Genomic DNA, 12,807 nt, shown 5'->3' with positions numbered 1-12,807 from the left:
ATTTGTATGAAAAATACGAATGTTTGTTCTCGGGTCTTGGGTGTTTAATATGTATGTATCTATATAATTATATTTATCCGTTGCTTAGTACCCATGACACAAGCTTTGCTAAGCTTACTTTGGGACTAGGTCAATTGGTGTGAATTGTCCTGTGATATTTATTTATTTATTATTTATTCAAAGAAAATATACTATTAGATTAGTTAAGTGATGACCAAGCCCATTAAATTCATTAAAGGAACAGTCACACTTATAATGGTTTCTCCAAACATATTTAATTGCTAAGTCATGTCAATAGAATCATACTTCTGAATAAGTACACTTGAACTAACTGAATTGTGATCCACTGTGGAACCTTTTCGTTGAAAAAGTCATAGTGACATTGCATTGCTTGACAAGGGAATTTATTATGACACTGTGAGAACACTATGGTGGGTCAGAAATCAAATGATTCAACTGTACTGTACATTTGAAATGCAAGTGACATACCAATACTATTTTTAGATCCAATTTTAATAATTGTACCTACTATGACATAATTTTCAATTTTTAACTTTCTGATGTTAGACCTTTTCTTGTGCGTCAGAAACCAATTATGGTTTTACAAAGTCCATTTGCTACATCAATCGGACATAATGAAGACCAAGTGAATTGACCATCAATAATCTTTCAATTGTAGTGTAGGCAATACTACAATTTAAGATGAATAGCAATCTAACATCTTTCTGCAACTTATCTACTTAATTGTGTGACCACACAGTGCATGCACTAAATATAATTACCTATCTCTGCTGCTAGTAAGGAGATTAAAATTTGTTTGTTTTTATCTATAGTTATTGGAACCATCATAAAAAAATTAGGATCTTTATCCCAAGTATGTGAAGGAAATGCCTATAGGACGCAAATGAAAACTAATAAGACATTTATATGCATAGCAGGAAGTACTTTCAAATAAACAAATATACAAATATACCCCTTTAGGACAACAACTTAAAAGTTGTGCAATAAAGTTCAAGAAAATAAATATATTAAGCTACCTACTACTATTTCAAGTGTCAAGCTTCCTTTCAAACTCTACCATAGAATATTTTTGACACCATTAACCAAAAATTCCAAGACACAGTTCTAATTAATAAACTATTTAATTTCAACATGGTAAACTAGATTAATTTTTAATTAGCTGTAAAATTTGATTTTTAGTATAACTTTGAAATGCATAATTCGTTAGTTAATAGGTGGTTAGAAAGTGTTGTTACCATTGCAGTCATGTTTTGACAGATTGTAAAAAGTATATCAATTATGTACATGCCAAAAAGCCTATCCTCACCCTACCTTCAAGTCCGAAAATCTTTTGACAGTGCAGTAACTTATTTAAGTTGACATCGACTTTGAATATTATGGGTGTGTTCCAGGCAATGGTGGGGAGACGACATGGTGTTTCAGTCAGGTGAAGGGCACGTTGGAAGACGATGTGACGGAGGCTGACCTGATCTCCTGTGTGGAGTTCAACCATGATGGGGAGCTGCTGGCCACGGGAGACAAAGGCGGCAGGGTTGTTATATTTCAGGTAATAATCTGTAGTATTATGAAAAATTTGCCACAGGATCGGTGTTTGTTAGGGTTCTCTAATTATTTGTCCAAAATATGTTTTCCAAATGATTCATTTCCTAACTGTTTTATTATGGATGAACGATTTTTAGGGTTCCGGAGCCAAAATTGTCTGTCTGTCTGTTTGTCTGTCTGTCCGTCCGCGGCTTTGCTCAGGGACTATCAATGCTAGAAAGCTGTAATTTATGTATGTACGGATATATATGTAAACTATGCCGACAAAATAGTACAATAAAAAATTCAAATAAATTTTTTTTTAGGGTACTTCCCATTGACGTAAAGTGGGGGTGATTTTTTTTTCTCATCCAACCCTAAGTTAAGTAAGTTTGCCAAGACGATTTTTCGATTCATTGATTTGTTTGCGAAATATTCAACTTTAAAGTAAAAAAATTCATTAAAATCGAGCGTCCCCCCCTCTAAAATCTAAACCGGTGGGTGGAAGAATTTGAAAAAATTCAGGATGGTAGTAAGTATATCAAACATTTAATAATAATCATTAGTAGTTTACGAGTAAATAGCAGCCTAAAAAATACGAAATCCTTAAAAAATATACTTAATTTTTCCTAATGGCTACGGAACCCTATTTTGGGCGTGTCCGACACGCTCTTGGCCAGTTTTTTTTAAACTGTTAGTACTTCACAATTGTTATTAAACAAATCTAAACTAATTCTACAGGATAGTCCTGAAATATCCTGAATGGGTACTAGTTTCAGGGGAAATTAATCCTTGCGAATTTTTTTTTTACGAATTTTAGTAAGCTGTAAAGTTTCTAAAGCAATTAAGAAACAAAAGGCTAAATCTTCTATGATTGAATAGTGACATAAAGGGTCATTCGAAATTCGTGTACGGAACCTGACATTGGACCGATCTAGCCGGTGTGCATTTGCGAAGGTATACACATCAATTGCGGTACACGGAATACAAGGGTTTGGGATTTAGGTTGTTTCTACTTATTTTCTGGTTTGTCATCTCATATTTCATAGTTTGTATTTTCAACTACCCTAAGTCTTTTTAAAAATAAAATAGGTACTATAATTGGTAAAAGTAAAGTAAAATATACAAATAACGTTTTTATTGACTTGCTCGATCTGATCCAATAACCAGTAAGTTGTAAATAACTATCTTATCTAAGAAACCTTATAATTTGTCATCGCGTCATGTCATAAGATTAACGGTTCGTCATCCGACTCATAAACAAATATGTACTATTTTTAACTGTGAATGTCATGGGAACTGTTGTCTAGGCAATTTAACAGTTTTATGTTGGTAATATATACAATTTCAGTCTAGATAATTTCTATTTATAGTCAACTAGCTAGGTAGTATACCTTCCGCCGCCTAACTTTGCCTAAAAGTTCATTGCCCCGTATAGTACCACAAAAACTATAAAGGTATAATTCCAATAATTGAATAGGCACTATACCGTTAAGCTATTCGAACACAATCCGGGAGTAACGTAAAGACGTCGCATAAAAAATGTATCTCAAAAATGCGTCAAAACTGAGTATTAAGTAATGAACTTTTAGGCAGATTTATATGGCGCGTGGTATACATACTAATAGTCCTCAATATCTACAAGAGCGTTTTAACTTTTTGTCCTCTATTCGCTCTGCACAAAATTTTCTTCTTATCGTGCCTCCTTCTTCCTCCAAATTCTACCGTAACTCCATTACTATCACTGCCATTCGTCTTTGGAATTCTCTTCCTTTGGCGTTAAGGCAAGCGAAATCCCTTCCCATTTTTAAAGACCTCATAAAGGCTCACTATTTGTCACTAACTTAATCCCCAGTCGTTGATCTTTCTCTATTCTTTTTGTTTTTGTTTATATTGTTTATTTAATTTCCTTTTTAAATTCCTTTTCTCACATGCGGCCTTTTGGCATTTTTCCATTGATATTTTGTATTGAGTATATGTAGTGTATAAGTATTATATTAAATGTATTTGTTTATTTATAAAAAAATATATTATATTTGTATTGTTTTTAATATTTATTGTCTATTAATTCTACATTTCTCCTGTCTGTTATTTCTGCGACCAACATTAATTTCTGAGTAATTGGTTGTCTGGAAGAGATCGCTTTTTAGCGATAAGACCGCCTATTGTCTACCTGATTTTTTTATTTTTGTAATGTCACTATTACTTTTGGTGATCAATAAAGAATATTTGTCTGGTTGTATTGTATATATATTTTACATTGTCAATTTAGTTCAAATTCACCAATAATGAATAAGTATGTGAAAAATCGAAGAAAACTTAATTTATGTATTAAAACATAAAATACGAAAAATACCACTATAATACATGATGATTTGGTATTTTACTTTATTATACGATATTTTTACAACACAAGTAGGCAGGTATACTATTGAAACAACTAAGACGTGACACACCATGGAATCTTTTAATAGTAATTTACATATTGATTCAAAGTTCTGGTAAAAAACCTTTCAGGGTTGTTCAGTCGAACTAACCATAAATTTATAAAAATACGTAAAAAAGAGGCATTATTGTCTAATGCACTCGGAATCACAATCGTTATCACCACTTCTTTCTGTCACACGGTGTAGGATAAGAGTAGAAAGAGATGATGACTGCGATACCGAGCGCCCGGCGTTAGGGTGGTTGCAGACTAGCGTTTTTTCTGTGCGTAAGGTACGGTCGTTTTTGTGTTCAACGCTCGAACAAAACTAAATCACACCTGGCCCTATACTACGAAGTGCAAGATTCGAACTTCGTATCTTGCCGTACCGCTCACGCATAGATATTTAATGCGAGTGATACGGTACGATACGAATTTCGTAGTAGCCCCCCTGTACGTACGCGCATTAACGCGCTTCAAAAATGAGCTTATATCGTTTTATTGGCAACGTAGTCTGAAACCCTTAGACAATACGGCCACAGGTCTGTCACTTTCATTTCCTCATTTCTAGTAGGATACTTATGCTAGTTTTAGTCTTGAGTCCCCTCTCCACTTTTATTTTTACCTATATTGTTGTATTTTAAAAATTTATCCTTATTTCATCATTTCTTTGGGTCTGTTTCGTATACAAGAATTTTAAAGATAGTTCTTTCCAGTTTCGCTCGCAGCATTATAGTATTCGTTATTGGCAGATCTACCCGCCGAGCCCAGCCCAGACCTTTTTTACCTGCGCCAAAGCACACCTGCTCCTTTGTCGAGTTGTACAGTGGGAGTAAGAAAACCTTTGTCAGTTATTTAATTGATTCCTTTATACAGTCTTAGACTCTTAGTAAGTTTTGAAACCAAAGCACTAAGTAGACAAGGGCATATCAAATTATACTTACTTGACATGATAATAAGGGTCAAAATAGTATACACCTCTAACATAATATCTTGTGTCATATCAATACCAAACCTTTTTAATAAACAGCGTCGTAAGCACAGGTCGTAAGAATTAGAATCAAATAATGTTCTATTCTATCCCTCTTGTTCTGAGAGGAGGCCTGTGCCCAGCAGTGGGACGTATATAGGCTGGGATGGAATATTCTATTTAATTGTCAGTGTTTGTCAGTGCCAAGGTGTAGTGGTAGGGTTGCTATGATCACCTTTTAATAAGATTATGTTTAGCAGGTTGACAGTTTGATGCAGTATGTCATACTCAATTGGTAAAGCAGATTATCGCTCATACTGAGCAAAGGAAAATAGATCTTAAGGTGATGAACCTTTTTTTACTCCGACTGTACAATGTCGTTCCTTTACTTTTCCGACTAACACATTTAAGCTTGCAGTTGTTTTTACTTTTTTTACAAAATTAATTTGGAGTATTTTTTCAGCTAAATAACACAGCAAACTTTTTACCAGATTTCAAGTTTCCAGGACAATTGGAAGTACCCTATAGATTTAATTCCCCGGTAATTATAGAGATACCTTTTTATGACCATCTTTTGATTTCGTTTACATTGAACTTGATTTTTTCACTGCTCCCAAGGGCTAGCAGGCTTGAGCATTTGATAGGTATTAATTCTAGCTTGATACTTCCACGCGTTCCTCAAAAAAAGTCTTGACTTGACAGACGAACGGACAACAAAGATATCCTATAAGGGTACATTTTTTTGCCGACGGAACCCTTAAAATGGCCGTGCGGCATGACACTGCAGCAGTGTCCCACTCCGGTGGGATTGCAGCTTAATGATATGCAGTCATGCAATATGTTACCCACATTGATATTTCTATCTTATCTACCTGCACGTCAGGAGGTCGCAGACATCGCTTGACCCATTAAACGACATCGGAATTCGCGACGCGCTCCACAGGCGGGGTATTGTTTTTAATTATTTAGATTCTTATCTCTTTAGTTCGTATGATTCAGATGCATATTGTTTTGTTTTGCTTCATGGTTGGCGTTACGTGTTTATGACGAGTTGATTACTCTGTCTCCAGTTTCATTACTTTGTCGAGGTGCGCAGTTTAATAAATCAGATAACGTTGATATCGTTTGTTCTCATTTCGCATACAAACTGTTTGTGGTTACGTACGGACCGAACCATTGCACCCTGAACCATAGTAGAATGTTCTCACAGTAAGCGCCATAATGATTTTATTTGTCAGGCAGTGCAATGTCACTGTGACCTTTTCTGTGAAAATATTCCATATTAGGTCACGTTTCAGATAATTCTATAGAAGGCATAAATATTTTTTTATTTTTATTTTCTTTCTTTTCCCCGCGTGGCCTAAGACAAGACGGCCCTGACCTCTTCAGGTGACTGTTAAAGAAATAAAGTAATTGAACGTGTCATTTTCCTTTCAGAGGGACCCAGCATCAAAACAGTGCGTACCCAAAAAGGGCGAGTACAACGTGTACTCGACATTCCAGTCGCACGAACCAGAGTTCGACTACCTCAAGTCATTGGAGATCGAGGAGAAGATAAACAAGATACGATGGCTCAAACGCAAGAATCAGGCACACTTCTTGCTGTCCACCAATGACAAGACCATAAAACTATGGAAGGTGAGTTTTTTTCTTACAAACAAGGAGTCGGTTCACTCCTTTTTAACAGGCTCTGATTATTTTAGCTTTCCATAATAATATGCGTATGCAACATACTCTTTTGAACTCGTTCCTAACTAACTTTTTGTTGTATTGGCACGAAACTTGGTGATTTGATTATTCGCAGTACTGACAATACAATTATTGTTATATGCTGCCATTGAGCTGTTCTGATGATGGAATCGGTAGCTAGACACTGAAACTCCATGAAGGAACAACGTTACTTAGCTGTTTTTGGACCTGGTTGAGTATTCTTAGGGTATATAGCACCACCTGAGCTCAATATCGCAATAATAGCAAAAAAGGCATGGTTCGGCTCGGATCGCGATCGGTTCAGCGACACCTGTCGACGCGTCAACGTCTTTTTCGCTGTTATTGCGTGAACATAGAGCTTTTTCTATCGGCTATTGCCGATTCCGCGTCGGTAGATGTGGGGAGACCTCAAGGTCTTTCGCACCGACACTGATTGAGTAAGAATGTTAAGATCCCGTATCTGCGGATCCTGACACCAAATATCCCTGATCGCGGATATACATTTCTAACGATCTGGCACATCAATGATGGTAATAAAATAAAGATTCATTATTTTGTTTGCAGGTGTCAGAGCGCGACAAGCGCGTCACCGGATACAATACGCGCGAGGAGAGCGGGCGCGCGCGCGACCCGGCGCGCATCACGGCGCTCCGCGTGCCGACCTGGCGCCCCGCGGAGCCCATGGTCGAGGCTTCTTCCAGGTCAGGAACACACCGCTCAAGGGAGGATCATGACCCCCCCAACTGGGCCCTGGACTTGGCTCTAGGGCAACAGTAGATATTTTTTGTAGAGATTTTATGGTTATATCTATGTTTTAAAGATGTAAATAAAACGTTGGCTGACTTGAAACCTCTTTAGTCTGAAATGACGTACCTACTAACTATTTAAAACTAAAGCCATAACTTCCCTTGGGGAGGAAAACTATACGTAGATCCATAATTCCCGCGGGAACAATTGAAGCCATTGTATTTTAGTATACAGGCATGGAATAACGTCATTGACGAACAAGTGTGATGAAAAAAAATTTATTGAATCGGGTGTTATTTTGCGGAGGTTGCGCTTTTAATGAGATTTTTTTTGGATATTTTTGTATTTTGATTTCAATTCCAAATTTTTACTTTTACGGTCATGTAAAACCTAAATTGAAAATACAATGAAATATAGATGCACAGAAAACAGAAAAATAAGACCAACACTGGGAATTCGGTATCCCGTACGCTTGCTATACCGCTACACCACTGTTGATCAACGGAAGACACGAATTTCTCCTATGCACCACATATCTCAGCTTGTTTGTTTTAATGAGATTTCACAGATGGCGTTAGTATCGTGAGGTCTGTTTGACGTTTGCTCGTGATTGGATAAATAACTAAATGAGCCAATCGCAAGCAAACGTCAAACGGACCTCACGTCACGATACTAACGCCATCTAGCGATATTTCGCCTCTGTGAAAACACTCATTACTTCATGTGATAAAACAAAGTTGATCTGATTTGGAGTGACATCAGAATACCAAATTCACGCCTATCTGTTTAAGCGGGGTATTCCAATCAGTTTCTCGCACGGCATTATTAGCCTTATCAGTTTTTATTACTTACAGTCAGCGTTGTTGTTTTTATTTAATTAAATATATTCCAATCAGTTTCTCGCACGGCATTATTAGCCTTATCAGTTTTTATTACTTATTTAATAAACAGTCGAGCGTTGATACCAAAATTGTTTTTATTAAATTATATATCAGCTATTTATCTGCAGTGCTAATAAAGCGGAGAGGTTTAATGAACACTGTCTGTTTATTTTTGATTAGGCAATGGTCAGTTGCGTCATTAAAGCTTCATTTCAACGGCAGGAATATAGCACGAGTTAAGGGTTAATAAGTGAACGATCTTCTACGGAAATGTACCGCGGCTTGCACGATATTTCTAGCACCATCTTAGTGGAACTGTATGCAATACAAATACGAAACAATCGTCATTATTGAAGAAATAATAAATAAGTTTCTGTTAAAAACTTCATTTTTAATTTAATACAAGCTTTTATTGAACTTTTTTGTGGGAACTACGGCCCAAGCCCTGTCATTCTAAGAGGAGGCCTGTGCCCAGCTGGACGTAAATAGGCTGGGATGGTGATGCTGACTGTATTTTTTGGACTGGACTGGCATTGTTATCCAACTAACATAATTATGTATACCAAATTTCAAATTAATCCGACCACTGGAAGTGGTTCAAAACGAACTTACAAAATTGACCCAAAAACAATAAACAGAGCAAGGCTTCAACTAATATTAATGAGATTAACATTTTTTTTTTCGGTTGTGTTGCTCTGAAGATGAGCTCTGGTTGAGTTCAAAACGCGTCAGTGTAGTGTGCTGGTGGTGATGATAGGTTTGTGTGATTTGTGTGTTCTTACAATGTGGAGGTGGAGGAACTACATGAACACGCATTTCTTGCATAAACGTAGCTAACATAAGGCGGGTGAGAAAAGTATTTGTTTCAGTTCATTAACCATATTGTTTGCCCCCAGACGGATATTCGCGAACGCCCACACTTACCACATAAACTCCATTTCGCTGAACTCGGACCAGGAGACTTACCTGTCTGCGGACGACCTGCGCATCAATCTGTGGCATCTCGAGATCACCGATCAAAGCTTCAACATCGTTGACATAAAGCCCGCCAACATGGAAGAGCTCACAGAGGTCTGTATACTGTTACTAACGTCTTGACTTTTATTAAGGGCGCACCGAGTTTCTAGCGCTTATCAATTTTAGGCATTCTATGCACTCGTGGCACAAAACAGATAGGTACAGAAATCAATCTACATACAAGTGCGCTCGAGCAACGCACACGTAGACACTGCTCACGGACACGATATCTCGGACCGGTTGGGACCAGTGCGAGCGCGAGTGCTATCCGCTTGAGACACGCGTCTGTGAACTGTTTTGTGCAATAATGGAGCAACAAAAAAGAAGTTTATAATTGTTCAGTGGAACTCAACATTAAACGGTGAATTGTCGTTTTTTAAGCTACCAGTGGTAACAATGACATTAAAATTAAAATATTTTAGTTATTATTAATTAATTTATTGTATTTTTTTTATTTGGGGCATCAACAGCAATACATTTATTTTATTTATTTAAGGATAACCAAAAGCTAAAAACAAAATATATGTAGTAGGAATAGCAACACAGAGCCAATTACACGATCCCACAGATAGCTATAGTTTACATGGTTAAATCTTAACTTAAGCGAGGTGACGCGCACCATATCAGACGTCACACCATGCCAAACAAAACACCACAGAACTTCAAATGGAATTTATATTTCCATTCTTCCCGTTTCATTAAATCAAACAACTAGATACTAGCCACTATCACGATAGTTTTTTGTGCATAAGCCGTAGTTGACAACCCTAGAGCGACCGCCGAGTGTAGGTATGAAAAGTGAAGTACATAGATGTTATTGACTTCTGTACCTCTGTTTTGTGCTCGTGGGTAGAGATAGGGGGTAAGCGCGACGGCTCAAGATTGGTTGAGCAGAGAGGTATATAAGTAGTGTCAAGTGCTCGGTATCGTATATCTACACGATGCGGCAGCTTTATGGCACTTTACAGATACGACGCCGCCTTGTGGTAATGTGGTCAGGCAAACTCGTATGTGTTACTGCGTTGCCGCGTAAGAGGTACATTGACTTCCATTACATGCTTGCGTTAGGTTCACGAACATAAGAACCTCCCTTTTAATAATCATACTGGTTAGTTATCGGTCCAATGAGCTGAGTTACGTGATATAAATAATAAAATATAATTATTTGTTTTCGTTTCAGGTGATAACCGCGGCAGAGTTCCATCCGACTGAATGCAATCTATTTGTATATTCTAGTAGTAAAGGTAAGTAATTATGATATTTCTATTACACTACTATAATAGATCACATCAATAATGTTAAGAGTAGGGTTGCCATATAAAAAAATGAAAAGTCCTGACAAAAATCGTGGCATTTCTTGTCACTCTTCTGTTTCTGTTCTCGCTTTTTATTATTGAGATCTTTTTATCCGTAATTAATCCTATATTAAATTGCTTTGAAAGAAGAATTATTAATTTTGTTGATTAGTTACTACTTAATTTATCATTTCACTCATAAAAAACGATGTAATAAAAGAGGTGACACTATTTACCGGACGTACAATACCGACATGGAAATACCGACATGATATTTTGTGACACGCCTATAGAAACTTGTCAGTTTGACACCAGTTTTTATGGGCGTGTATACGAAATATCGGGTCGGTATTTCCATGTCGGTATTATCCGTGCCGGTAAATAGTGGCACCCTAATAAAAGCAGCTGCACTTTATTTTCCCAACTATGCTTGCAACACGTATGTCGTGTCAAAATAATTCGTACCTAAAGGCTGGCATAGCGTAAGGGCTTAGCGGAACGTTGCCGGAGCCGAATGCGATGATCCACTAAGCTCATACGCTAGGCATAGCGCATATCCCACTAAAGTCACAAATACGTGTCACTGGCACTGGAGTAACTAAAAAGTCACACACGTTGTGTCACTAGGGCCGAACGTGTTAAAAAGAGTGTCATTCGGCTTGGCGACCACGCGCGCCGCAGCTTTATTCCTTGTTTAGCTTTTTTTTCTGGTTATATAGACAAGGGTAAAGGAGTATAGCCTAATGCCTGCATGGTATAAATGTTTAGTGTTTTCTTTTTTGCCTTTTTTTTTCTTTTTTAAACGGAATATTGTGCCGGTCTTCACTTTAGTAAAAATTGGTTTTATTTGAATGCATGATGAACAGATGGTCCCAAAGGAAGAACAGCGCCGTTCGCAAGACCGGCAAGTTTGCTGATTTGGGACCATTTCTTGACACAACTTTTTTTTTTAATTTTAATATTTTTTTGTTATGCCACGCTACTTTGTCACGAGTAAGTGTTTTTCTATTTGTATCTAACGTGCCGTGTCGTCAGGTACGATCCGGTTGTGCGACATGCGCGCGGCGGCGCTGTGCGACCGGCACGCCAAGCTGTTCGAGGAGCCCGAGGATCCGCACGCGCGTTCATTCTTCTCAGAGATCATCTCCTCCATCTCTGACGTCAAGCTGAGCAATTCGGGACGGTGAGGATTCAGTAGCCGTGCGGTTACAGAAAGTCGAAGTTCGTGTCTTTCCGTCCTTCTCACTCTCGTATTAAATAATATTTGCGTCACTTCGGAAGCTTTAGCTACTGGCCCTATACTACGAAGTGCAAAATACGAACTTCGTATCTTGCCGCCCGCTGACGCTTAACTATTTAATCTGTCATGAAGCAAAGGAATTTGATTTGTTCTAGAGGACGGTTAATACGAGTGTGAAAGGAACGGTACGATACGAACTGAAAAAAGTCGAACATTAAACGTTTAAGGCTGTGTTGACAATGTTTCTGCGGTTAGTGCTACTTTTAAGAAGTTTATTAAATGATTACGTACTTTTGTTTCAGATATATGATGTCAAGAGATTATTTAGGTTTAAAAGTATGGGATCTAAGAATGGAAACAAAACCAGTAGAAACATATCCAGTAAGTATATCATAATTAAAATATATGTTAATAGTATGTGTATGATAATGGTGCTGCGGGATGTCTATGGGCGACGGTAATCACTTAACATCAAGTGAATTGCTGCTCGTTTGTCTGCTATTAAATAAAAAAAAATATCGTCATTACTTTGAAAAAATCTCGTATCTCAAATTAATACGTGAACAAAATTCAACCCTGAAACAATGTTCATAAAATTCACTCAGTAAAATTATCGATTTTGAGATAAGAGTTTTTTTTTAAAGTAGTGAGGATAATATATTGATTTTGAACTGCGGTACAATTTGAACTTTGATTGCTTACAACAAACAGTGTACAGAAGTTAAACAATTACTTTACTCACCCGCGACCTTATGACTCTTACGATAGTTACGTTCGTGCAAGATGTGTTCATGCAGTTAATCCACCTCCACACTGTAAGATCACACACAAATCAAAATCACACATCCATCTATCATCACTGCCACACTACACTGACGCGTTTCTTACACGACCAAAGCTCATCTTCAGAGCATCACAACAAAATAAATTGTTTGATGAGAAGGAATGCGTAAACAAGGGAATTTTTAAAAACAAATTGA

General features: G+C 37.3%; 1 protein-coding gene across 3 annotated transcripts in view; it reads left to right on the top strand.

Moving 5' to 3' along the window:
* The window catches only part of tws (protein phosphatase 2 regulatory subunit tws), a 56,478-nt gene that overhangs the window by 33,998 nt on the left and 9,673 nt on the right, over positions 1-12,807 (top strand). For all 3 annotated transcript variants that reach the window (XM_074107465.1, XM_074107467.1, XM_074107466.1), the window contains 7 exons: positions 1,413-1,567; positions 6,375-6,575; positions 7,212-7,348; positions 9,172-9,346; positions 10,473-10,536; positions 11,623-11,770; positions 12,130-12,208. In XM_074107465.1, the coding sequence (XP_073963566.1) occupies positions 1,413-1,567; positions 6,375-6,575; positions 7,212-7,348; positions 9,172-9,346; positions 10,473-10,536; positions 11,623-11,770; positions 12,130-12,208 (959 nt within the window). The remainder of the gene's footprint in view (positions 1-1,412; positions 1,568-6,374; positions 6,576-7,211; positions 7,349-9,171; positions 9,347-10,472; positions 10,537-11,622; positions 11,771-12,129; positions 12,209-12,807) is intronic.

This window comes from Choristoneura fumiferana, chromosome 25 (assembly GCF_025370935.1).
Source record: "Choristoneura fumiferana chromosome 25, NRCan_CFum_1, whole genome shotgun sequence".
NCBI lineage: Eukaryota > Metazoa > Arthropoda > Insecta > Lepidoptera > Tortricidae > Choristoneura > Choristoneura fumiferana.
This window is presented reverse-complemented; position numbering and strand designations above follow the sequence as displayed.